The 27,757-nt window shown below is 37.7% G+C and overlaps 3 protein-coding genes across 6 annotated transcripts in view; 1 reads left to right on the forward strand and 2 right to left on the reverse strand.

Annotated features, from left to right (window-relative positions):
• Positions 1-75: 75 nt before the first annotated feature.
• On the reverse strand, positions 76-6,286 carry si:ch73-345f18.3. 2 transcript variants are annotated; one of them, XM_047808008.1, is made up of 4 exons: positions 6,179-6,286; positions 1,930-1,987; positions 1,626-1,835; positions 76-1,306 (listed from the first exon to the last, which is right to left on the reverse strand). In XM_047808008.1, exons 3-4 carry the CDS (start codon positions 1,813-1,815, stop codon positions 936-938), a joined length of 561 nt encoding a protein of 186 aa, XP_047663964.1. In that variant the 5' UTR covers positions 1,816-1,835; positions 1,930-1,987; positions 6,179-6,286; the 3' UTR covers positions 76-935. The 2 variants fall into 2 exon arrangements, with proteins under 2 accessions (XP_047663964.1, XP_027031484.1); XM_027175683.2 differs by lacking the exon at positions 6,179-6,286 and adding an exon at positions 3,620-3,743.
• Positions 6,287-12,875: 6,589 nt separating this feature from the next.
• Positions 12,876-20,696, forward strand: cdca7b (cell division cycle associated 7b). Its single transcript, XM_027176024.2, has 10 exons — positions 12,876-13,029; positions 14,541-14,669; positions 14,784-14,915; positions 15,468-15,851; positions 15,985-16,047; positions 16,504-16,674; positions 16,794-16,940; positions 17,499-17,648; positions 18,153-18,289; positions 19,676-20,696. The coding sequence occupies exons 1-10, from the start codon at positions 13,012-13,014 to the stop codon at positions 19,695-19,697; spliced, it is 1,353 nt and encodes a 450-aa protein (XP_027031825.1). The 5' UTR covers positions 12,876-13,011; the 3' UTR covers positions 19,698-20,696.
• A 3,766-nt stretch (positions 20,697-24,462) lies between these two features.
• The window catches only part of sp4 (sp4 transcription factor), a 10,927-nt gene continuing 7,632 nt past the window's right edge, over positions 24,463-27,757 (reverse strand). For all 3 annotated transcript variants that reach the window (XM_027175883.2, XM_027175884.2, XM_027175881.2), the window contains exons 5-6: positions 27,353-27,552; positions 24,463-26,938 (exon numbers count right to left, since the gene is read on the reverse strand). In XM_027175883.2, coding sequence (XP_027031684.1) covers positions 26,688-26,938; positions 27,353-27,552 — 451 coding nt within the window. In that variant the 3' untranslated portion in view covers positions 24,463-26,687. The remainder of the gene's footprint in view (positions 26,939-27,352; positions 27,553-27,757) is intronic.

Raw genomic sequence — 27,757 nt, forward strand, 5'->3', positions numbered from 1 at the left:
TTAATTGTCTTTTTTTTTCTCACACAATAAACAGTTGTATGCAAAAGTTTGCACACCCTTAGTACAAAAAAGACCCACCTTTTTGTGAACTTTATTTTCTATAGCGCCTTTAAAAGTAGCATCTCAAAGCATTTCACAGAAGAAAAAAGAAACATACTTTTATACAAATAATGTTAAAATAAGTAAGATATAAAAACCCACCAAATAAGAACATACAATCAAAACAAGTAAGTTAAAAAAATCAATTTCAAGTAAAAGCTACCCTAAAGAAATAAGCATTAAGGGAGGATTTACAGACAATAAGGGATTCTGCTTGCCTAATCCGAACAGGCAGGAATTCCAGAGTCTTGGAGCTACAGAAGAAAATGCCCTTTCACCCATAGATTTTAAACGGGTATGTGGGACGATTAAAAGGCCAGTTTCTGAAGAGCGGAGAGCACGCAAAGGTGTGTAGGGGGCTAAAAGCTCAGTAAGATAGTTAGGAGCCAAACCATTCAAAGCTTTGTAGGTAAGCATAAGAACTTTAAAATCCACCTGAAATCTGACAGGGGCTCCAAGAATGGAGTGATGTGATCCCTTGCCCTGGTTCCAGTCAGGATTTGGGCGGCTGAATTTTGAACCAGCTGTAATTTATTTAGGGTAGCGTTTGAGACCCCGACCAGCAAAGCATTACAATAATCAAATTGAGAAAACACAAAGATATTGATCAACTTTTCAGCCACCAGGAGTGACAGCATAGGACGCAATTTGACAATGATTTTCAAATGAAGGAATATCATCTTTACAGTGTTCAGAACATAAGGAACAAATGTTTAAATGTGCATCAATTATCACTCCTAAATATTTTAATTTGTTTGGAATTCTAGTGTAGAGCCATCAAAATTTAAAGTTAAAGACCCAGCCTTACGTAGCTTACGTAACATTAAGAAAATGATTCATTGTTTGACTCCAGACAGCATGTCCACCTCGTTGAAAAGTTTTCCAGCCTCTTCCCTGTAGAGAGGACTGAACCTTTTAGCTCTTGATGCCTCGCGAAGATTCTCCCTCAAATTGCCTCCGAGTCGTGTAGACTCCTGGTGTGTCTTTGCTTCTGCATTCACCTTCTGGGTCAGGATCTTTTCTGAATTCAGCAGCCAGTCAACCAGCTCCTCAAGTTTGGGACCAAATGCCATGATGGCTTTGACAGCTTGACACAGCTCCCTGATGTTCTCCTGTGTTTGCTTCAACTTGTCAGGCACCGAATCGTCTGGTGTCACGGCCAAGCCGAAGTCGTATCCTTTTAACTGCAAGATGATCTGGTGGTCGTCTGAAGGGGGAGAAAGGATACAGACAATGTTTGAATTTGTTCATGGTACAAGTCTGGTAAAGTGAAGAAAAAAACCCAGTATCGGAGACCCAAATATCTCAGCTGAGTGCAGAAGTATTCATCCACACACACACACACACAAAACCACCCATTAAAAGCTTCCATTATCTATAACAAACATATCATTTCCTGTTTTGTTTCATCCCCTACTAGTAAATTACATTAAACAGTATGTAAAAAAAACACTTTTTTACACCTCCCAATCCTGATCGGCTATTGCCACCTGCTGGAGTTCCAACATTAACATGCTCTGACTCACTGTGTTCATCCTTCATCTTCTGCAGACACTCAGACAGGCTGCTGTCAGGGGCACAGCAATAACAAACCATCAGTGTTTTCCGCTTTTCCTGCATACACTCGTAGTTTTTCTGCTGCGTGTTAAACATTTCTGCAAAGTCAGTGAAGCGCTGGTCCAGATCTGGCACGCCAACATGCCGTGCAGTTATCATGCCGATTCTGTCCGGGGAACCTGAGCAGAAAACATTGTGTGTGTCATGTGAGAATTTAAGCAAGTAACAGAGCAGCATGTTTGAAGCTTAAGAGAAAAAGACTAAGGCATTCACCTTTAGCAGAAGGATGAGGTATTCTTGCAGACTGTGCTGCTCCAAGTATAGGCTGTCTCTGTAAAATATTGATGTTGTATTTGATTAGTTTTACAGCAAAGCATTATCTGAAGATTTCTTTTGTTGCATCATCATATTAGTGCGCTTTATAATACTTTAAATTTTTAAGCTCAAGATGTATGTGTATACTCTTCATAAAATATGCTTGTCTTTTTAGAATATATATACTTTATATAACATTAAAGTGTTATACCATACAGTCACAGCCCTGAAGCCATATATGTATCCTTAAAAATGATCAAACATTATACCACATAACCACATAATCTTTATCACTAAGGGATAATTATAATTAAAAATAATTAAAAACATTTTTTTTTCTTAGAGGTATTTTAATTTTAGCATTTTTAAGATGGAACAGCAAAATGTAAAACTCAAAGAAAAACATTGTTTTAAAATGCCATCCATTCATTACACTATAGTTATTTTGTTAAATAAGCCTATGAAATTAATTAATTAAGTTTTAAGTTGGTTATTCATGAACAGCAACCAAAACTCAACTCTATGGAAAACCTGCCATTTTTTAAAATAAACATAATTATTTACATGACCTAATAACCTTGGGGATCATGAACACTAATCAACTACTTCTGTTATATAACAATAATATAATATAAAGTGACGTGACATACAGCTAAGTATGGTGACCCATACTCAGAATTCGTTCTCTACTTTTAAGTCATCCAAAGTGCACACACACACAGCACACACACCCGGAGCAGTGGGCAGCCATTTATGCTGCAGTGCCCAGGGAGCAGTTGGGGGCTCCAGGGCACCTCAGCCCAAGACTCGAACCCACAACCTTAGGGTTAGGAGTCAGACTCTCTAACCATTAGGCCACGACTCCACCCCCCTTCTTTTTTTTAACAATATACATATAATATAATATAATATATAATATAAATAATATAATATAATAATCAATCAATAAATTATATGTAATATATAATATAGTTGTAACAAGTCTGCATGAACTGAATGAATTGAATGAATTGAATGAATGGGTTTAAAATGATGCCCATCACACTGATGTGTTTCTTATGGGCAGTTTTTCATTTAATCTTAAAAACATAATGTAATATAAATAATGCACCTTTAACAAGACAAGTTTTTACGATTTTTTTTTTTTGGAAAATAGGAACTAAAAAATATATATATATAATAAAAATAAACAATAAACAAACAAACAAATAAATAAATAAATAAATACATCGAAATGATTATTTAAAGTTCTGAAGATTTTTAGTGGTTTACATTTTTAGTGGATATAAATTTGTGTTAAATAAAAGTAGTTTAAATTTAAAAAAAAAATCACACTTTTTTCATAGTTCTGACACTTATTTGTTTGGGACTTGGCTTTATATTACATACAAAACATATCTGTTTACTTTCACTTTGACTTTTAACTGTGACTCTCATGAACTATTAAACTCCACACAAGGAAGCAACTCTGATCTAAACTTTACTGAATAAACTGAATCAAACACATCTTACAAATGTACACTGATTCCTGATTTTACTCATAATCATAAGGTTTAGAGGGAGGGGAAAGAAATGTGTCAATATTTATTAAATAATAGAATTACATTGCTTTATTATTCATTACATGAACCTGGACTAAATGTCTTACCTCTTCCTCTGAAGACTGACTCTGAAAACAGCAGCACAGAAAACTCATTTTAGTGCGTGTTTTGAAACAAATATAATAATTGTAAAGGGTCACCGAGAGACGTGACGTCTATTTATGACGTGCATCACGTGATGGAGAATTCACCTGACCAAGGTGTTTCATTGTTTATAAAATCATTCAACACGAGAGGGCGCTATGATGAATAAATCTCATAGGTAAGGGTCCATAGATAGATAGATAGATAGATAGATAGATAGATAGATAGATAGATAGATAGATAGATAGATAGATAGATAGATAGATTCAAGATTCAAGATTTTTATTTGTCACATACACAATTATATAGAGCATATATAACCAGCTGTGAAATGTGAGTCAGGTCAGAAAGATAGATTGCGGCTTTAAATTATTCTGTGACCTGTTCAAACTATGAAGTACATTACCTAATCTTTCAAGGAAAGTCTGACCAGCAAGCTCCAATTCCAAGCACTAGAGGGCACCATTTAATCACAAATAAACTTCTGATACTTTAAACTTTGTGTGTGTGTGTGTGTGTGTGTGTGTGTGTGTGTGTGTGTGTGTGTGTGTGTGTGTGTGTGTGTGTGTGTGTGTGTGTGTGAGAGTATGTGCATGTGTGCATGTGTGTGTGTGTGTGTGTGTGTGTGTGTGTGTGTGTGTGTGTGTGTGTGTGTGTGTGTGTGTGTGTGTGTGTGTGTGTGTGTGTTTTAATCACACCTCTGTCCCACATATCTGTTTCATAGTTGCTGTCGCTGGAAAGTTGTAGTTGTTTGACTCCACCACCTCATATCCAGTTTACTTTGCTATCATGTTAGGTCAGTGTCACTACTGTGTTAGGAAAGATCCAAATCAAAAAATATGTCATAAATGGTATAGTCTTCTGATGGTTTCTGATGGAGAGGATAAATACAAGGGGGTTATTATCTACCTACTGTGTTAATTGTAAAACAAATTAAATTACATGGGGGAAAAAATGCTTTTAGAATTGTAATATAATAGCAGATGATTATAGTACTTCACGGTTTAGACTTTATATTTGAGAATGGGATGGTTATATATAATATTTACACAAACATTTCTCTGTAAAGCAATCAAATTATTAACATAAAAATGGCTTTATAATAAAGCATTCATAAATTAGCCTAAATTCATGATTCGGAGGGGTTAATACAACAACAGTCCATCATTACAGGGCACCACACACACACACACACACACACACACACACACACACACACACACACACACACACACACACACACACACACACACACACACACACACACACCTCTGGGGTAATTGTGCATAGTTAGATCACCTCCTGATTTGTTTTAGGTGTCTGGAAAACATGAAGGAAACCCACACAGAACATCCAACAAAAACTCCAACCACAAACCACTCCATTTCACGACCATGATACATCACCTGAAGAAATAAGACCAGAAAATCCCAGCGACACACCTCATTTTGTAAAGCGTTCACCCTTTAAAACCTGCTGATTAAAGGTGCATTCAATAATTTCCAAACCAGAACACTTTTAATATCTGATGTTGTTTTCCTAACAATCTAAATAAAATATCTGTTTAGTTGTAAAACCTCTGGTCTCTCAACTTCCCTGGCTTCTGTAAATCTGAGATGCTGCGGATCATCATCAACTAACCAATCAATAAATAAATGTCTCAAGCATTGCCAAGCATGTTGCTTGTCATTTCTAATAAACTTATGGACAAAACCTCAGCAAATATATTCGAAAGAGTCGGAAAAAAGACATGTCAAATAATGGACTTTAAAAAAAAAATAAAGACATGACAAATAATGGACTGGACCTTTAATGTCTGTGATTAATGGTTAGGTATATGATTTGCGTCCATATGCTGGAGAAGTGACTGAGGTTTTACATACACACGCACACACACACACACACACACACACACACACACACACACACACACACACACACACACACGCACGCACGCACGCACGCACACAACGTAAAGGATGCTCATAAAGTGGCACCATAGACGACTGTGCGCCAAACAATAGTCGAACAGCTGTTTGTAATTTGCGCTTTGCGCCACGGGATGGATGAAGCGCAGCTACCTGCTGTGCGCGCAATGCAGGCGGCGGGGCGACGGCGCGCGGGATGATTTCCTCTCCTCCTTTCCGCACACACACCGTATCATTTCGCTGTCATCCAGGGAGTCGTTAAGCTAGGCGCGCTAATGGGAGCGCTGGGGAATAAAGAAACGTTTGACGGACGGAAAAGCGCAGCTCGCTTTTATTTTTTTTCTCACCCGGTCTCCGGATGCAGGTGCTTGTTGTGCTGACAAACAAGGTTCCATAAGGTGCCAAATGAGCAGAATACACGAAAGGAACAAAGAAAACGGAATTGAAAAGAGAGATGTGAGTTAAAGACGAGTGTGGACATGCTTTCTGTTGATTTGAAGAGCTTTAAAAAAGCAGAATTAAAACACTGAACCAGATTATAATGGGTTCGGTTCCTGCCCCTGCCCAATTTGTCTAAAGTTTATGTGTACTCACTTTTCTTTACAGGTTCCTTCTGGGTATTCTGGTTTCCTCTATCTTGTCCAAAGACATGTGTTCTTGGCTGATTTCTAAGGTTTCTGGGGTTTGTTTGTTTATGTGCACAATTGTGCACTGCAGTGGGTTGACACACTGTCCAGGGTGTTCTTGCGCCTTGTTCCAAAAGTCTCCTGGGATAGACTCCAGGCTCCTTGTGACTCTGTACTGACGTCACATGCGGGAATTGCAAACATAGATATTTTCTTATTTGAGACCTTTTAAATCACTTTATATTTGACAGTAACATTTAGTGTACATTAATGAAAAATCCAGCATAGAACACTGGAATCAATGTCATACTGAATTACAGCTCAGCTATTTGGCGATCTATGAGATTTATCATGGTGCTAATGGCAGTATTTATTTATTTATTTATTTATTTATTTATTTATTTATTTATTTATTTATTTATTTTACCTTTATTTTACCAGGAAGTCTCATTGAGATCAAAAATCTCTTTTACAAGAGAGACCTGGCCAAGGTAGCAGCCATACATAAACACAACATAGTAAAAACATACATACAAACAATCATACAATACAAGGACTTCTTCAAGAAAAACAACTACATGTCTCCTTTACCACTTTTTTTATGATGGCCTTAAATGTATTTATCGATATACACGTTTCTAATTTAAGATCTTTTTGCAAATTATTCCATGCCCATGGTGCATAGTATGAAAATGCAGTTTTCCCCAAATCTGTCCAAACCCTGGGAACATTAAAAAGCAACTACTTGGAAGAGCGTAGCGGATAACTAGCAGAATTGAGACAGAGGAGGGTACATAGGTAAGCTGGAAGTTTACCTAGCATAGCTTTATATATAAAAATATACCAATGCTGTTTTCTGCAAGTGGTCAGTGATGTCAAACCCACCAGATCTTAAAGAATACAATGGTGAGTAAGGGACTTTGCATTTGTAATAAAGCGTAGAGATGAATGATACACCGAATCAAGGCTCCGTAAGATGGAGGAGGCTGCGTGCATATATAATATGTCACCATAATCAATCACAGACAGGAAGGTAGCTTCCACAAGTTTTTTTTTTGGCATTAAATGTAAAACTAGATTTATTTCTAAAATAAAAGTCAATCTTTATTTTGAGCTTCTTAACTAAATTAGCAATATGTACATTAAATAAAAGTTTGTCGTCTATCCATACCCAAGTACTTGTATGTGGGTACCCTTTCCATTTTTCAATGGACGTAAAAATGCTAAGATCATCAAGCAGCTGTGGGCGAGTTTTTGAAAAGACTATGTACTTAGTTTTCTGAGGATTTAAAACCAATTTTAAATTGAGCAGAGCAGTTTGTAATGACTGAAATGCAGTCTGAAGCTCTTGCACAGCCTGTGCTATAGAAGGAGCATATGTATAAATGACAGTATCATCAGCATAAAAGTGTACTTTTGCTTGAACGTTCTTACCTAAATCATTTATAACAAAAAGAGAACAGAATAGGTCCCGGTAGCACGTTCGCCTCACACCTCCAGGGTCGGGGTTCAATTCCCGCCTCCGCCTTGTGTGTGTGGAGTTTGCATGTTCTCCCCGTGCCTCGGGGGTTTCCTCTGGGTACTCCGGTTTCCTCCCCCGGTCCAAAGACATGCATGGTAGGTTGATTGGCATCTCTGGAAAATTGTCCGTAGTGTGTGAGTGTGTGAGTGAATGAGAGTGTGTGTGACCTGCGATGGTTTGGCACTCTGTCCAGTGTGTATCCTGCCTTGATGCCCGATGACGCCTGAGATAGGCACAGGTTCCCCGTGACCCGAGTAGTTCGGATAAAGCGGTAGAAAATGAGTGAGTGAGTGAGTGAGAGAATAGGTCCCAAAATGGACCCCTGAGGGACCCCTTTAGATATCCCAAGAAACAGATTTGCGGCCCTCTGCATAGACACACTGAATTCTATCTACAGTACAAAATAGTTTCTAAACCATTTAACAGCATTGGGACTGAAGCCCACATCACTAAGTTTGTTTAGCAACAATTCATGATCTACGGAATCAAATGCCTTGGATAGATCTACAAATAAAGCAGAGCAATGTTGTTTTCTATCCAAGGCACAAATAAGTGCATTTATTACTACCATAGCAGCAGTAATAGTACTGTGGCCAGTTCTAAAACCAGATTGAAAATTGTTTAATGTATTATTATCAAGTAAGAACTGTTTAACCTGTAAATTTACCTGCGATTCAAAGATCTTAGCCAGGATTGAGAGTTTGGAAATTGGACGGTAATTATTTAGCTCTGAGGGGTCCCCATCTTTAAATAAGGGGAGAACATAAGCAGATTTCCAGATTTGGGGTGTTGAATTGGACATAAGACTCAAATTAAAAATGTGAGTAATAGGCTCAGCAATAACATCTACCACTACCTTTAGGAGATAAGGATCCACATTGTCAGGATCTGCAGATTTTTTGTGGTCAATGCCTTTCAGAGCTTCACTAACTTGAGCAACTGAAATAGTTTCAAAATCAAACAAATCCAGATTACAATCAGCTGCAGTGGTGGCAGAACATATGCATAAGTATGCACATTAGGCTTTGGAAGATGATCTGTTTGAACAGAGTATACAGATGTTACATGAGAGACCTGTACAGACTAAAGGACTAAAATGATGCTGCACCTCTCGGTTTAAGTAGAGATGAAGCAAAGTTTGAATCCCACTGCACCACATTCAACTTGTAGAACTGCATTGTAGGTAATGTAAGAAACTGCTAATCAATGTGTTAATCAACAATAGACCAACATGTCAATAAAAGCTCTTTAAAAAAATGCTATTTTTATTTCTAAACTTGAACACTGCTGAAAATCTCATTAATACCAAAGATCAATATTTTTTGTATAATGCTTCTTTAATTTGTCCCTCTGAGAATCTGAGATGGTTTCAAGAAGCTGTCTAAAGAACTCTTGAAGAAACATTTCTCAGGGTGTTTCATGTGTGTTACATTTGAGAGAAAACATTTAATGATTTGTTATGCTATATATTGACAATATTTAAGATCATTCTAAGAAAAAAGGAGAAAAATTGTTCTTAGGAAAGTTTAAGGTTCTACGATTACTAAATCTTGGAAAACTTTCCGATAGAAAAGTGCTCAGTTGTTGGATTTGCCATACGGTTCCTCTGAAGGAGCAACTAATAAACTGTTAAGGGTGTTGATTTTTGTGTGGTTGTTAAACTGATTTGACAAAACTATAACAATTCATGCGTACAATCAGTACATTATATGAGCAAACCACCAGACTGCAGTCCACTAATCTGATTGGTTGAGACTGATGATATTTAGTATAACTGCACTTAGACATTTCATTGTATCTATCACTCAGTTCCACTAAAACAATTAGTACAGTAATTCAGCAGACATGACAAATGATGCCTTTTTCATGATCTGATTTAAAATATGAATGCTCCTCAGATGAAGATGAAAAGGACTAAAGGGAAGCCAATTTCACAGGATGCACCTTTAACAGAAATATTATTATGTACATATCATTGTGTTAGAGGAATGTAATGTAGTGCCTACCAAATTCAAGTTTTGTAGGGTTGTGAGTTCAAATTCTAGGTCTGCAAAACTGCCATTGCTGGGCCCCTGAGCAAGGCCCTTAACCTTCAATTGCTCAGGTAAAAAAGAGTAGGTTTCCCTGGATAAAGCCATCTGCCAAATGCCATCAATCAATCAATCAATCAATCAATCAATCAATCAATCAATCAATCAATCAATCAATCAATCAACCAATTAACCAATTGATTGATTAATTAATTACTTATCCATTCGCATAGCTAAAGTTACTTGACATAAATTTACAAATTTAAATTTATAAAACTCTTGTGTAAAAACAAAGTCAAAGCTGTGTCAATATTCTGTATAACTGCACTCTTGCTTGTGTGATGTTTAATTATGATGGTATAAGCAAAGACTCTTGTCGTGTTTTGTTCGTGTTTTAACGTTAACTGGTTATTTGATACTAAGCCTGTTTCGACAAACTTCAATTCAAATTGATGTAGTGAAATGCTGTGGTGAAAAGAAAACAAGGTTAAAATAAACACAAGCGCAAAACATAAAATGTTGGAGCAGTTGTGATGTCAAGCTCACCAGTGCAATCTATGGGATTAATTCCAGTATGTAAGTTGTTTCTAGCTGTTATTAAATTTTGCAAACTTACATAGATTGAGTGCAAATTCAGGCAAAATTACTGCTGTACAATTCGTTATCTCTGAAAGCTTACGTAAACATCTTATGCCATGATATTAAGATTTTTACATTATGAAAGCAACAGAAGCAACAACAACAACAAAAAAATCAACAACAGCATTTTAGAGAATCCTACAAAACCAACCAACTAATCACACAAACTTTCCAAACCACACCCTGTGTTACATATGACTCAATTTGTTAATGTGATCTAACATTTATTTTTGAATGCTTATGCAGTCATTTCATCTTTAGATAATAAATGACAGTGTTAATTCAGGTATCTTATTCATAAATGCTGTTTTGCTATCAGCTACTTTATATATATGGCTGGAATTACAATAAAAGCTTCCTGACTTTCTCTCGACTCTTTTTCCTTTTTGGAAAAAATTTTTAGACAATTAGTGTTAGACAATAGTAAGTAGGTGAATTAGGAAAAACATAATTTTTGAGAAATATAATACTGTCCCATCCAGGATTAAACTTCTAGTGGAAATGAATAAAATAGATAGAGAATGAAAAACAGGCAGCAAGAAATCAGATGAAGAAGCATAACGAGTTTAATGAAGTGAATCAAAGGGGAAATTAAGTGTTCATGTGTGAACACCACATGACTCTCAATATGATAATACTGCTAGTCTGGGAATCTTTTTAAATGTCATGCACACAAATTAATCTTACTTACTAAGAACTTGTGTATAGATTATGACGTACATGATAATATTAGTGGAAAAAAAACACCCACACTGTTGTTTAATCAGTATTTGGGGTATTTAACGACAGAGAACAAAATTAACCAAATGTCAAATCAAGTCAAGTGAAGTCAAGTTAAGAAACTTTTATTGTCATTTCAACCATATATAGCTGTTGTAGTACACAGTGAAATGAGACAACATTTCTCTAGGATCATGGTGCTACATGGAGCAAAGACAGAGCTATAAGGACTTACAGTAGTAAGTTAGTCCTAGCCACATAAAGTGCACCTGTTCAACCTGGTGCAAACAGTGCAGGACAAAAGACAGTGTAAACAGTGCAGGACAAGACAGACAAGACAGTGCAGGACAAAAAATTACAAGACATCACACAAAAGACAATACACAAAAGACAATAAACAGAAACAGCACTGACCAGTGTAAATACTGTATGTTCAACAATATTACAAGTGCAGAAATACTAGAATGAACACAGTGTCATAGCAGCAGGTCCCTGTGGTAATGTAAAGTGCAAAACAGCAAACGACTGAAATGTGAGACAGCATGTGCAAAGAGCAAAAAAGTTGCAAAAACAGCATGTAAACAGGCTGATGGATGTAAACAGCATGTAAACAGGTTGCTGGATGTATATTGGAAGTGTGTGTATTCGGTGAAGGTCTGTGCAGTCTGTACAGTTGATATGTGTGTGTTTGTTGTGCTCAGAACAGGTCAGTTTCAGATATTAAGGAGTCTGCTGGCTTGTGGGAAGAAACTGATTCACAGACTGGTCGTGAAGCCCGAATGCTTCGGTACCTTTTTCCAGACGGCAGGACGGTGAAAAGTGTTTGTGAGGAGTGTGTGGGTTCATCCACAATGCTGTTGGCCCGCCATGTTTCTCTCATCTGTGCTAACATGCTGTATCAGATTAGCTAAGTCTAATCGAAATGTTGTGCTACACGTGTACATATTAGAAAATATACATATTAGAAAAAATACATATATGAAAAAATACATAATTACATATTTATATATTTACATATTTAGATTAATATATAGTCTGTCTATATTTCTGTATATATATATATATATATATATATATATATATATATATATATATATATATATATATATAGAGAGAGAGAGAGAGAGAGAGAGAGAATTAGGCCTAATATTATAAATATATAAATATTTAAATATTTAAATATGTATTTTTTAAAATATTTACAAGTGCTAACACTCTGTATCAGATTAGCTAACTCAAGTCTAATCTGAATGTTGTGTTACACGTGTACATATTTGGAAAAATACATATTTACATATTAATATATTTACATATTTATATATTTACATATTTATGATATTAGGCCTAATTCTCAAGATTTTCGTCTTTCGTACTATAATGTGCCGTTTACTTTTTAAATCAAGTAATAAACCGATCAGAATAATTATATATATATATTTATATATATGTGTATGTGTACACAGAAATATACACAGACTATGCATTTTCTTATAGCTTATACAAAGAACTTCCGGTTTGGGTGTTTTCCCGCGAAACTACAAAGTGCTACGCCGTGGAATGTACCATTCAAAAGACACCTCAGGCAAAGGGGTGGAGACTCCGTGAGATATCTCAAATTATATTTTCGTCTGAAATAAACGGGTAGAAATATCTCTGCTATTTAATCATGTTTGTATTTCATCTAATATTTGGAGTAATAAATTAAAAAAAAGACTCTTTTGAAATAAACGTGTGTAAGTGGATCATTGTTCTCTCACCCCTACACTTCATCCCCGAGTTTGTTCGCCTTTATTGTTTTTTTAAACTCTTTGTGTGCTGGAGTTTTGTATCAGCTGGAGCTGAACACAAACTTTATCATTTTATTAAACTTTAGTGTTTTACTGATACAAAATGTGCACAAGGATGACGGTAAGAAATACCTCATAATGTATGTCTAACTTTTGGATTGGATTTTAGTAAGTTGTCTGGAGTACTGCTGTTTATTACGAAATTAACCGTTTAGCTTTATTTTTATTTACTTTTTCTTAATTAATTCAGTAAAAATAAATGTAAATAAATCCAACTTTATCACCTGTGGCACTTATGGCACTTCATTTAATGTCATTTTTTGTTTATTTGCCATTTCTTTGCTTATGTACAGGATTTGATGCTTACTGTATTTATTTATTATTTTCATGAATGTTTATTCATATATTATATTATATATTTATATATGAATATATATTCATGAAAAGAATACATAAATACAGTAAATACAAATATAATATGTGACATCACATGTAATGTTATTGTATTTATTATGTATTATTTTCATGAATATATATTTCACAAATTATATGCAAAGTGCAATAAGTAAATAAAAAATATAAACAATATAAATACATATATTTTTATTTATTTATTTTGCACACATTATGTCTAGTATTTTGCAGAATCCATATTTTCATTAATATTAAATTGACTATTTTCCTTTTATTTTATTTGTACTTACTTGATCTAATAAAACAGACTTGCTTTAATAATAGGATCGAACAATCATTTAAGGGAACATAAAAAGATACAATGTTATAAAATTTACACGTCTTGTGAGTTAATTTGTGGACGAGAATGTCGGATAATTCATTTTTATTATTTAAAAAAAATTCGATCAAGAAAGCAGAGTCTTGGATGACCGAATAGTCGTCAGATCTACTTTGGTTTTATTTATGTTTTAAATTGTGTTTTAACAGTGATGTACTTATAAACCACCTAAAAAAAAGATGCAATTTTATTACAAAACAAACACTGTAAATGCAATATTTCGTAATTGGCAGTTTTGGGATTGACCACATGTCCTTGTAAAATCACATGTAATGTTACGTTGCTATTAAAGTCCTGTAATTTTGCTTCACGTCAAAAGTAAACAAACAAAATAATTCAGTTTTTTAATCTTAAAGCGATTTCCAAAAGACGAATGAATTAGAACGATAACGTTATAAAAAGCAGATTGCAAGCTTTTGTTAAGAAATCTTTAATGTTTTATTTGTAATAAAAATCCCTATCGGGGTTCGGATGTGACCGGCATGAGAGAAAGTCATAAAAGCAGTAAAAGATTTGGTTGGTTGATTTTCTGAAGGTTTTTATGTCTCTGTATGAACAGAAATTCTTCAGTCTGAAGCATCTTACATCTCATAATTTGTAAAGATGTATAGAGTTTAATTTAAAGACACGCTTGTCTGAAAGTTTAACACGAAACATGTCTACTGTAATGTGTTTTCAGGCCGATGAAGTTCCTGTAGATGTCCATTATTTTGTCTTTTCTATTCCCAGTAAAGTTATTCTCTGATACAGATGTAGTGGAATAGCATGAAATATACTCGAGTATTTTGTGTGCGTTTGTGAGCAGTTTCAAATCTGTGTAACTATTTGATGACTTTTAGGAAGACTTGGTGAAGATATTTGATGGCCCGAGTGATGAGGAGGAGTTTCTTGGTTTTGGAGCTGCTTCTTCAGGCCAGTTCTCTGAGGAGAGCCGAGACAGCCTCAGCTCCCAGAGCGCGTGGAAGCCGGTGAGAATCGTCAGATATTTTGGTTGTTTAAAAATCACGACTGGTTCACATTTGAAGGCTACAAATCACACATTTTCATTGTTCTCTTTAACAGTGTCTCTTGTTTTATTCTAGGGTCTTTGCTTTAGATCTAAATTCATTACCAATGAGCTGGAGCAGGTCTTCATGGACACGGACAGTGAAGAGGAGTTTGAAGGATTTGATAAAGAAGAGAGCTCTCTACATAACAGCTGGATGAGCCCCTTGGTAATGGTCTATATACTTCCTTTTTATTTATTCATTTATTTTTTCTTAATGGAAGTATTCATAAGGTGATGCTTGTGTTCAAGTAAGACATTGTTAGCACACTTACAATGACATTTGCGGGGGGAAAAAAACAATTTCAAATATAAGTGATACATTTTTACTTTTATCTGCTAAAAGAAAGTCAGAGCTTCTGATCACGTTCATTTTTTCAGAGACGTTCACCATTATATAAAGCTTAGAAGTGGTGCAGCTGTTGGTGCAAATGTTAGACTCAAAGTCCCAGAATGCATTGCAGCAGCAACGCACAGCTGTCCAGAGTCATGACCGAGGCTTGGCTAGTTAGCGCTCTATGAATCTGATGGCTGTATTAGCATGAAGGTTGAAGTTGATCTGTTTAAGCAGAGCGCACAGAGACGAGAGAGTTGTAGAGAGGACGGCTAAAGTGCCACTGTATCGCTCTCGTTACTTAGATTTATATTGACTGCTAAAGATCTCTGCGAATGAGTGTGCGTGAGGTTTCCAGTAATTACTCTCTTCTTCTTCCACCATCAGGACTTTGAGGAAGAGGAAGACAGCGATGACATTGGTTTTTATTCAGATAACGATGACGATTCTGCCCCGCAAAAAAGGCAGAGCTCGGGATTGTGTGTCGCGTTCAGGTTTCCAGCCAGAAGAAGCTGCTCCACTCAAGAAAGCACAGTCCCAAAGAAACCTAGAGTTTACCTGAACAGAATTTCACCTGTGGAGAGAAACAGAAAGAGGAGAGCAGGTGGTGCAGATCCACCTGTGGCTCAGAAAAGCCGAAAAGTCGAGAGAAGATCCAGAGCGCCTAATAATGATTCGGAGGAAGAGGAGGAAGAGGACGTCAAACTGGCCGATTCAGACGTACAAATACTGAGTCAAAGAGCTAAAAATATTCAGGAGAATAAAGCAATGGTAAATGTTTTCTTTCAATTCTGATTCAGATTAGCGTCACTAAGAAACTCTGAAAGAAACTATCAATGATTGTGTGTGTGTGTGTGTGTGTGTGTGTGTGTGTGTGTGTGTGTGTGCGCGCACACGCTCACAGCTTGCAAAGTTATTTGCAGACCTGACCTCGTTACCTGAACTCTCCCAAAAGACCACACCTGTGGTAAGTGCTCTTTTGACATTTATGCTTCCTATTAACTCTTTATTAAATGGTCAGTTTGTGTTTTTTTGACAAGCTAGTTCTCTGTATCGAACACATACTTTGAAATATCTATTTAAATGAATTTTATTTCATTGTTGCACGAATTGCCTTTAAAACTTTAGCCCATCTTTACTATGTTGATAATATGCTGACAGACTGACGGCAGATTCGGGTTTGAAATCCAGAAACGTCCAGAAGGTTCAGGTGTTGTGTTAAAACACAAGCATTCATCAATATCAATATTATGTTCATATTTAAAAAAAAAAAGTAGAGGCCCTACTGTTAACAAAGATTAACTGTATTATTGTGTAAGCATCATGTTGTGTTAAATCGCAAATTAAAAACCACTCAGCAGAAAATGCAGCTCACTTAATAGACAATTAATATTTGAATTATTTGTTTTCGTTTGGACATCAGAAGAAGAAAAAGCAGCAGAGTCCGAAAAAGCGTGTGTCCGAAGTTCAGAGCGAGCGACGGAACCCGAGCCGCAAAGCCAGACCCCCGGAGCACTTTGGGCTCGAGCAGGAACCGATTGTCGCTGCGAAACCAAGAAAGAGTGTCGAATTCGACCTGAAGAAATTGATGGAGGTAAAAACCACTGAGATGAGCTCCCGTTACACTTGTTATCCATGTGCAATATTTAGAATCCAAGGCTGATGTCGATCACGTCAGGGTTTGAGCTGTTGATTTTTTTGTTTCCGACACAGATTGACGAAGAGCTGCGTGTGGACAGGGACACACCAAAAAGAAAATATAGGAAACGCATTTCTGTACGAATGCCAGACGACATCACAGAGGAGGAGCTGGACAACGTGGCCGACCGCGCTAAAGACAAAATTCTCGATAAAGAAAACGTAAGTAGGTGGTTCCGACACGTAGGATTTTATCGTATGACGCCGTATCAAATGTCACGACGACAGGAATACGATAGTAGCATTGTAGCTGAAATTACTGACAGAACTGATGTTATTAAAATAAATAAATAAATAAATAAACATTCTATTTATTTATTTGATCAACCAATCAGAAAGGAGAACTTGCTACGAATCTATTTTACACGTCGTTCGACCCTTTATATCGTTAAACTTGGATACAGCGTGTTCCTAGAAAATGGTTAAATCCTCATTACGCCTCTGCTGTCTGTCAGATGGAGTCTTGAGAGAGACGATTGTCCTACTCTTCAGGCGAAACAGACATCTTTGCTTTTCCTTACACCAGCCCGTTGACGGTGCTAAGCATCTGTTAGGTGGTGTATGCAGATCCGGGGAATAGTTTCTGTCTTTCTAACTAACGCCTTACGGGAGACGTTAAATCCTTTGTTCTGACAGACTCCTGTGTAACATGTATTTCTTAAAGCCGTGTTCCGATTTGAGACGTGTACGTTTTTATTTGTATATTATTATGTGTTGTAGGGCAGCACGTGTCACCAGTGCAGACAGAAGACTCTGGACACCAAGACCGAGTGCAGGAACCTCTACTGTCAGGGGGTTAAAGGGCAATTCTGTGGGCCCTGCTTGAGGAACCGCTACGGAGAAGACGTCCGTACGGCTCTGTTAGATCCGGTAAGAGTGGAAAAAATAAAACTGTTTTTGGAAATTCTTCCATGAATTCTAGAAAATCTATTAATTTTGAAACTCCTGCTAAACAAATCCCCATGTAGGTTGTTACTATAGAAATGCTAATGCGTTAGAACCGGCGTATTAATGTACACGTGTTTCACGTCGTTGTCAGAATTGTTCCCAGAGCCATAAAGCCTGAAATGGAAAAAAATCCAGCCACAAGACAGCTAGATTTTTTTTTTTTTTTTTTTAATATTATTATTTGGAAAAAAGCATAGAGACAAAAAAAAATGGGTTAATTTTTTTTTTTAAATCACATTTCATTATTTTACATTTATAGCCTTATTTTTTTCCATTGTAGAAATATCTAAATGCTATTGCTTGAGGATTCAATTATAAGTGAAAGCAGGAATTATTACAAGACGGCTTTAGAACAGGATCGAGCTGCTGAAAGGTTCTCTGTGATCGAGATCGATTTAATCTCTGCTTGTCGATTTTTGTGCGTAGACGTGGGAGTGTCCTCTGTGTCGTGGGATCTGTAACTGCAGCCTGTGTCGTAAACGGGACGGACGCTGTGCCACCGGAGCTCTGACTCACTTAGCCAAATATTATGGCTACAATAACGTGAAGGAATATCTAGAGAGGTAGGTTCACTCTTACACTCTTTCAACATGTATTCCTTCTTTCTTCCTTCTGTCTTGATCCAATTCCAAATACATTACTAAATATAATGTGAACGAGGGACGTTTTCCAGGATGTAGGTCAGTATAAAAAGAGATGGTCTATAGGGTGACGTGGTACTATTATTAGTGGTCAAGGAGCTGGACAAGCGATCAGAAGGCTGCGAGCCCCAGTCCCAGTTCCAGTATAAAATAAGATATAATGTATAAATGTATAAGTGTGTCTGCATAACGATGTACATGTAAATATCCAGGTGTGGTAACTTATACTGGATGTACAAACTAGTATAATTCTAATTCTATCACTATTTACTCAGTTTTCTTGCATGTCAACATTTAATAAGGTGGATTATTAGGGGTCAAGCCCCGAAGGGGCGTAGACAAATATTGTTATCGTTTGTGTTCTTATTATTATTCCTCTGCCCATAGAACCGTATGTAGGAAAGTTATGAGATTTGGCACGCATGTAGAGGCCAGTCTTATAAGTTACTATAGCAACTTTGGTGTGTCTAGCTCAAACCCTCTAAACACCAATCCAAAACAAATTGGGGGCAGATTGGCACACAATATGTATTGGGTGCTAATATCAGAATCAGAACCACCACAGTGACACACACACACACAACGTTTTGTGACAGCGCCACCTAGTGGCCATGAGATTTTCACGTTAAGTCCAGTATTTTACGAATGCAATGCCATATTGCTAAGAAACTTGGTATGGTTCATCAGTGACATATTCTGAGCGCACCGGATCGGCTTGACCCCGGAATCGCTGCTTGCAGCTATATTTGTAGTTATTGTTATTGGGATTAAATAAACTCTCTGGGTTGTTGAGCTGAAGGTTGGAGGTTCAAGGCCCAGCACTAGCAAGCTGCTACTGTTGGGCCCTTGAGCAAGACCTTTAACTTTTTCATCCAGGGCTGCTGCTGTCACTGATAGGTGACTGTCTACTTTGACCCCAATTTGGAATATGTAAAGAAAAATCTTTCACTGCGCTCTGATGTTTATGTGACAAACAAATAACGCCCGCTTCTTCGTCTTCTTTCTATTCTTCTTCATCGTATTCGTCTTTATATTCTCCATTTGTATTCCTCTTCGTATTCTTCTTCTTCGTCTTCATGTTCTTCTTTGTCTTCATATTCTTCTTTGTCTTCATGTTCTTCTTTATCTTCTTTGTGTTCTTCATCTTCATGTTCTTTGTCTTCTTGTTCTTCTTTACCTTCATGTTCTTCTTTGTGTTCTTCTTCATCTTCATGTTCTTCTTTACCTTCATGTTCTTCTTTGTGTTCTTCTTCATCTTCATGTTCTTCTTTACCTTCATGTTCTTCTTCTTCCTATTTGTTTTTGTAGTCTGCAGAAGGATCGTGACTGAAATCAGACCGGTGTGTGCAGGAACCTACTGTAACAGAACCTGTTGTGACTTCAAGGGGTTAACGGAACACTGCAGCATATTTCAGCCTTATCTCTACCCTCCACATCTGTCGAGAATGTGAAACCATCACATACGGGGAATTTTCACTAGTCGTGTTACACCGAGGAGCAAAACCGAAACCACCTTCTTACTGTTCTGGTGTATTTTTATCCATGTTTGACTCCGGAGTAATACAGTAGGCACGCACAATAAATCAAACGTCTGTATTAGTAACAAAAACCCAAAGTATAAATCGTATCTGAATTTTTTTTTAAAAATCGCTTTCGGGATTTTTAAAAAGTTGTAAACCAATATTTTTTTTTTTTTAATTGCATAAATATTTCTAGATTTTATATTCAGCATTTCACAGATGTGCATCATTATCAGGCCAGTCAGAGTTGTGGTGTGTTTTAATATAACTTGTTTACTCACAAACAAACAACAACAAAAAACCTCCTTGTGTTTGTGAAACCACCAGAACAAATGTCCTGTCCAATGACGAACACTATTCACAACGGTTTTATATTCGTCGTGGATTTAAACAGAATCTGTTAAAGATTTAAACAAATGAAGCATTTTAGTTGAGATTCATTTCCAGACACTGAATCTCGCATGCAGTCTTCATCTACAGAAGGAAGCGGTTGTATTAATATAAAACAGATTTGGTTTATTGCGTATTGGCTCTTTATTCTCAGCACTTTGCATCTCAGACTAAACACTGGAAATGTTGCTTTTTAACTTGAAAAAGTCCGTTACAAACGATGGACTATAAAGGTTTACGTTTGGTTCCAGAAATCATTCAGTTTTATGTTTGTATCACAAAAGAAAGCTTTCGGTGTAAGTCACGTTCAACAGGAACTGTACTGTACTCCCACGTCTTTTTCCTTTGCTCGACGTCCTACAAAATCTGTACGATCATTTTGTACTGTATGATGTTTTCTAAATAAATACCTGATTTCATTTTCGAAGTTTATCGTGTTTTCTGGATCTGCAGCATGTTATGAACTAGTCCTCAGCAGCTGTTCCTCTTACCTTCTCCATGAGTTTACTCAGTCCTTCAGAGCTTGGAGAGTTCTTAATGTGCTGAAGAGGAGAGTGAGTGAGTGAGTGAGTGAGAAGGGGAGAGAGAGACAGAATAGGAGTGGAACAGAGAGAATAGGAGTAGAAGAGAAAATTGGAGTACAGTAGAAGAGAGAAAGAAGAAGAGAATCGGAGTAGAAGAGAGAATCAGAGGAGTAGACGAGAGAATAAGTAGAAAAGATTGAATGAGAGTGAATCGGAGTAGAAGAGAGAGAAGAGGAGTAGAAGAGAGAATCTGAGTAGATGAGATAGAATGAGAGATTGAATCAGAGTAGAATGAGAGAGAGGGAGAAGACTAAGCCAGTGTCCCATCTACTCCTGATGTAATAAATGTGAATGACACGATTCACTGGTTAATATTCCTCACTGAATGAAACACACACACACACACACACACCCCGATCATTTATTTTCCTTTATTAAGACTCTTTCTATGTTTGTGTTTTGATTCTCACTGTATGGAGCCATGTGGCCGAGTTCAGAGCCCAGAAGATTAAATCTAATGGATCATGGATGAGAGTGTTAGAATTTAGCTGTGTGTGTCTATAACAATACGTGTCAATACAGTCTGCTACTATGATACTACAGATACAAGACACACACACACATATATCTGGGACCTGTTTACCCAAATGGATTTTTTCACATGATGGAACAATCAAACTGGGAGATAAAAATTCTCTCTCTCTCTCTCTCTCTCTCTCTCTCTCTCTCTCACACACACACACACACACACACACACTCACACACACTCTATCTGCACTAAATCTATTTTTTTGAAGAGAGTTGCGCATCATATCCCCCGTGTGTGATAATTATTCCCTGTGACTCAACAAAATTAAAAAAAGAAGAAAACCATGCAGTGTATCAGAAGGAGTCGACATGATGCACAGCTTCTCTCTCTTTCACTCAGGACATAAAATCCTGCTCTGTTCGACTGTTAAAACTAAATGCTGCAGCGTCAGGTGTTGTTCATTTTCCATTACAGCAGCGATGACAACAGTTCTGACTGCATGAGGAAAAAAAATCATTTTTTGAGCGGTTTATTTTGATGAAGCTGTTTTACTCCAAATAGGAAAGTGTTTAGGACAAGAAGGGCTTTGAGGAAGGAAGGAAGGAAGAAAGAAAGAAAGAAAGAAAGAAAAAATGAAAGGAAAAAATGAAAGAGAAAGAAAGATAGAAAGAAAAATGGAAGAGAAAGAAAAAAGGAAGAAAAATGAAGTAAAGAAAGAAAGAAAGAAAAAAAAGAAAGAAAAAAGAAAGAAGGAAAGAAAGAAAAAAATGGGAAGTATAAGCCCGCCGCCCCTGCCCGGCACCCCCCTGCCCGCCCCCTGCCCGCGCCCTCCCCCTGCCCCCGCCCCCCCTGCCCGCCCGCTCGCTCGCCCGCCCCCTGGCCGCGCGCCCCCCGGCACGCCCCCTGCCCGACCGCCGCCACTCCCCCCCGCCCGCCGGCCCGCCCGCCCCCCTGGCCGCGCCCCCCTGCCCGGCCCCCCTGCCCGCCCCCCTGCCCGCGCCCGCCCGCTCGCCCGCCCCCCTGGCCGCGCCCCCGCCCCCCGGCCGCCCCCCCTGCCCGCCCGCCCGCCCGAAAAAGCTGGTGATGAAATGAACATTTCTTGCTCTTCCTCATTCGGTGCTGCATCACGCCACCGTGTCACTGATTAGTTTCCTAGAACCGAACACGTCATCTCACGTCATCTCACGTCATCACGGTTTCTGTCTTACTGTCTAAAATAAACAGAAGCTCTCATTTAAGAGCCACAATAATAAAGCACACTAAATATGTGCAGATCTAACAAACCATTTCCTTATCAGTGTTTTAGAATCCGATCGGAAGGAAAACATCTCTGCTGTGGATTTTTACCAGGTTTAAAGTTTTATATTAATAGAATATAACATAAATAATGGAATATAAACAATGGAAGAAACTGGATTATATCTCTGGGATTTAATCTGAAGAAACATGTCTTTATTTTCTGACACGGACTCCCACTGAAATGGGTCAAAAAACATTGATTTCAAGCTTGTGGGATGTGATAAAGAAATACATTGAGGTGAATGTTATGAGTGTGAGGATCAGGGGCCTTGCTCAGGGGCCCAGCGCTGGACCTGAGATACAAGCTCCCAACCTTCTGAGCATTAATCTAACACCTTCGCCACTACGCTAACACACACCTCAGTGTTAATAAGTGTGACACATTTAAGTGTGAAAGCTGGACCACAGGAAAACACACACAGGCCTCAGAGAAGGTTTGTTCTGTAGAACACGAGGTCAAAGTCTGCGGTTTAATCAGCTTTATCAGATCCAGCACGAGCTCAGATCCGCTTACGTGTAAAACATCAGGGCAGCGAAATGCTAGTGAAGTCTGATTAAAGGTGAAGTCCTGAGCTTTGTTCTGTCTTGTGTTTTTGGAACATGTGAGAGATTCGATTTATTAAGGGGATTAAAACCCTGATAAGAATCTCAGCGTGAACCGAGTTTACTCTTATAAAAGACGTCTAAGGGCAGACGCGGATCTCAGAAAAGAAAATCGAATGAAGGAAAACGTCATTTCTGTCCTGTATAAAAATAAAACAGTAGCTGTAAAAATACTACGATCTATATATTTTTTAATATAAAGAAATCTATATATATATTTTCTGAATATGAGCTTTTCTGCCTCATTAACAGCTATTTGTAACTTTTTTATTTCGCCAAAATTTCCTAGATTTCTTGATTCTATGCGCATGAGGATTTTTTCCCATATAGGATAAAAATAATGTAAAAATTATTTTCAGACGCCGTCCCTTGTTGTGTCTTATAGGAAAAAAAAACCTTACTGATCCATGAAGTAACTTTTGTGTTGAAACGTTGGACTTCGCTTGAAACGTTGGTCCCAATCTGAGATCTGTTCTATAAAAACAAAAAAAAACAAAAAACAAGGAAAAACCCCAAACTCTAGAATGCTCTAAATTCTGCTAATCTGAGACTGCTAACTTTTTTCAGATCCAAAATGCGAACTTAATGCAGCTCCTAAATTTTTTACTCTTGTCTTGAATTTAATAAGCAGCTCCTAAATTTTTTACTCAGCAAATGAGGGTTAAGGGCCTTGGTCAGGGGCCCAGCAGTGGATCTGGGAGTCAAACTCAGAACCTTCTAACTGGTAGTCCATCACCTCAAACACCAGGCCATCGCATCTATTAACACATAAGTTACTCAATTCACATTCAGATAATTGCCATAAACCAGCTCGATTCTTTTTGCTTCATGAAATATTTTTTTTTTGCTTGTGTGAATTTTTAAAAGCTTAAAAGCTGTAGTGATCATCGTACACAAGGTCACGGGGAACCTGGAGCTTAACCCGGGGCCTTCGGGGCACCAAACCAAACAGGAACCAGGAGGCGGGAATCAAACCTCTAAGCTCTGAGATGTGAGACAAGCCACAAGGGGTTAAAAATGATAAATACTACTAAACTAAAACAGTAAGTGTTATATAGAACAAATGCCCTCAGAAGTGTTTGTATTCTTTTCTCCTCTATACATCGAACCATGTTGAAACTCTAGTTCGTGTTAATCATCATCAGTACACGCACAATACAGAGAGATTCACACAAATAAATAAAGTGTTTTTTTGTTTTTAGGTTTTTTTCAAACACGGTAACAATCGTACACTGTATCATTAAGACCGATTTATTAACTTTTAATTTCAAGTGTTATGCAGGCAAAAATCTTTCTTTTTTTCCCTACTCTTTTTTTCTGTCTTTTTTTTTTTACCCATTTACATAACACATTTGTACAAAGTTATTTTTAAAAATATCAATAGACTGAAGCCTTTCAGGCTAACCTGGCAAAAAGAAATAAAGAAAAAAAAAGAAGAATATTAAATGCCATGAACCACAAATAAACATCTTAGAAAAAGATTTACAAATGAGATGCCACTAGAAAATATCAAAGAAAAAAAATAATTAGTCATCACTCAAAATATTACCAAAAACATCTAAATTGTTTGGTATCAACAATTTATCTTGTTTTTTTTCTTGTTTTGTTTTCTAAAATATGTTATGGTGTGAGAGAAGAATTTGTATAAATTAAAAAGCTATGGTTATTTTTATAAAAAGGACCACGAGTAGAAATAAATTGTTTATATCAGGGGAAAAATCAAACAAACAAACAAAAAAAAAACACAACATGCTGCACATAATCTCTGACTCAACAGCGTACGATACACACCGGCGACTGGAAAACGGGCAAATATTGAAATAAGGATAAATAATAAATTAGATATTAGACTGTCTCTGGTAACAGATAGAACAAGAAAAAAAAAAGAAAGGTAAAGGGACATAAAGGGAAAAAATACATGGTAAAAAAAAATTATATCACTAATTAATTTTCCACAAATTAAAAAAAAAAACAAAAAAAAAAACAAAACACGCCACCAGACACATTTTAGAACATCAAACTGAGCTACGAGAGCTTGACTGGCCGAGCAGGTGGCCGCAGATCTACAATGATTCGGGAAGCGGATGTCTTTAATGGCACTGACACTACGGATATGACAGTGATGAAGATGACGACGAAGGTGATGTTGATCTAATGAGAGGAGGAATTGGTTGAGGAGGGGAGGAAAAAAAAACAAAAACAAAAACCAAACAAAAAGGTGCCGCTCGGATGGAGATCGAACGGAGTTCGGAAAAATGACGTCTCCTTACTGGCCACAGTGTTTACTAGCATATAAAAGAAGCGTGTGGTCAGCTGTGTGCAACAGTACAGGAAATCGCCGTCCCTTCGTGGAAAAACCCGCTTGAAACCCCTCCCCCCCAACCCCCCTCCCCCCCCACTGCGAACCTCTCGCTCATCACTGTGTTAAGGCATTGTAGGACAGTTCATATGACTTTTGAGACGCAAAAAAGACCTTTAGGCTGTTTGTTGTGGTTTCCTTTGTTCCACGTCTTAAACGAAAATCTGTTCTGCCTCCTATTTAATGTAAACATGGTTTCACAAGGATTGTCTTTATAGTATTGCTTTCATTTAACGTAGCAAATATCAGGAAGCCAAATTTGCCTCTTGTGGTTTTATTTATTTTTTTTCCTGCCTCCTAACACCATCCCTCTATTCATATAGGAATGTATCATCTCTTTCTTTCTCTCTTTTCTTTTAAATATAAATCTATGTGGATTTTTTTTTCTTTTCAATTTGTGCTTTTTAGGACCCTTTACATCACTGTCAGGTGCTCTCCTTCCTCTCTCCTTCCTCTCTCTCGTAGGTTTACTCGAGAGTTGCTCTAAGGTCTAAGAGTGTAACCGGCTGCTGGACGGCTGCCTGCTGATGCCATGCTGCTTAATAAGATCGACTCGGCGTCGAACGGCATGTACGTGTCGAGCCGTTCGGCCCCGAATCTCTTCAGACTGCATTCGAAAACCACTGGCTGGGTTCCGTTTAAAACCTACATCTACACCAACTCCTCGCTCTCCGGAATAAGTCGATCCATAATTCGAGAAAAGACGTAAAATTTTGTGCATAGAGACAGAATTCATTAATCCTAAAGAAAAAAAGACTCTTCATAGTGGATTTGTGTACTGGGAACAACAGATCCCTCTTCGTGCTCCTGTAAATAAAACGCTCTCTGACAAATCTCATCTCCTTTCTGATAATCGCTCTACGTCTCTTAAAAACCAAATGGTAAATTTATAATCTTTAGATTCTTTTCTATTATAACTTTTTTTTTTTAGTTTTTAACATTTTCATATGAAAAATCTGAAAAGCCGATGCACTCCGAGAGCTGTCCATTCTCAAAAGAACAGGAAAAAAAAAGAAATTACAAACAAATAAAAGACAGACAAACTAAAAGCTGATATATATATAACATGGTGCTTTGAGTGGAGCCACGAGCTTCTCTACTCGTACTCCTCGTCCAGGTTGTTAGACGTCGTAGGCGTGGCCGGGTTGGAATCCTGCGAGATGGATGCGACGGTGACGATCCGTGGCGAGCCCAGCGCCTCCTCTACCTCGTCCTCCATGTCCTCGGTGGTGAGGATGGCCAGTGCAGCGCCTCCTTTTTTGCCCTGGTGGGTTTTGATGTGCTTCGACAGGTGGTCGCTCCTCATGAATCTCTTGGAACATTCCGGGCACTCGAATCTCTTCTCACCTGAAAAGAACAGCGGGATTTCTTTGTAGCTTTTATTGTGAGGGTTGATACAGAGATACGTACGAATATGCATATGATACTTTTCCATCTTTCTTTCTTTTCTTTTTATTAACATGCTCTTCCTTTGAGACACATAAAGCCTCATACAGATGCCTGTGATTGATTAATGTCTTTGTGATTAATGAGAGAGAGATAGTGAGCGAGCGAGCGAGAAAGAGAGAGACTATGCCACCCCTCCTTTAGCCACAAATTGCTATCTTGTCTCATAGTCACAGACAGTTGATTTTCCATTTTACCTTTATTTAAAATATCGATCAATACCTTCTGACTAATCAGCATGTACAACTGATCAGCAGAGTGATAGAAAGGTATTGTGGTGGTGTTTGTGTGTGCGCACGCGTGTGTGTGTTATACCCGTGTGTGTCCTGCGGTGCCGCTGTAGCTCGTCGCTCCTCGTGAATCGTTTTCCGCAGAAGATCCAGTTGCAGACGAAGGGCCTCTCTCCGGTGTGCCAGCGCAGGTGAGCTCGCAGGTGAGACGTCTTACCGTAGACTTTCCCGCAGCCCTCCATGTGACACACATGCTGCTTCTTTTTTGACGGGTCGTTGTTGTTCCTGTCGGAATGTCGACGTGTTTAAATCTCAAACTACGACTTCCAATTCAGTCTTAAACCTCATAGTTACATTAACGGACCCTACAGTCAAAACGTTCAGTGCAGAGGTTTGACCGCATTCATGTCGCGAAACAAGCGGCTGGAAATGTCAAGTAAAAACTCTTGGTTCTGTGTGACATGCAGAACGCTGAAGCACCGATCGCTTT

The sequence above is a fragment of the Tachysurus fulvidraco genome, chromosome 24, assembly GCF_022655615.1.
Source record: "Tachysurus fulvidraco isolate hzauxx_2018 chromosome 24, HZAU_PFXX_2.0, whole genome shotgun sequence".
NCBI classification, from domain to species: Eukaryota; Metazoa; Chordata; class Actinopteri; order Siluriformes; family Bagridae; genus Tachysurus; species Tachysurus fulvidraco.

Bases quoted from the DNA above. Each gene is read 5' to 3' on its own strand.
- si:ch73-345f18.3 (XM_027175683.2), bottom strand. From the start codon at position 3,667: ATGAGTTTTCTGTGCTGCTGTTTTCAGAGTCAGTCTTCAGAGGAAGAG. The intron at 1,836-1,929 runs GTGAATGCCTTA...TTTTCTGCTCAG, and splicing joins ACCTCATCCTTCTGCTAAAG to GTTCCCCGGACAGAATCGGC. The intron at 1,307-1,625 runs GTGAGTCAGAGC...CTCCCCCTTCAG, and splicing joins GAAGATGAAGGATGAACACA to ACGACCACCAGATCATCTTG.
- cdca7b (XM_027176024.2), top strand. The intron at 14,670-14,783 runs GTGAGAATCGTC...GTTTTATTCTAG, and splicing joins CCCAGAGCGCGTGGAAGCCG to GGTCTTTGCTTTAGATCTAA. The intron at 16,941-17,498 runs GTAAGTAGGTGG...TATGTGTTGTAG, and splicing joins AAATTCTCGATAAAGAAAAC to GGCAGCACGTGTCACCAGTG.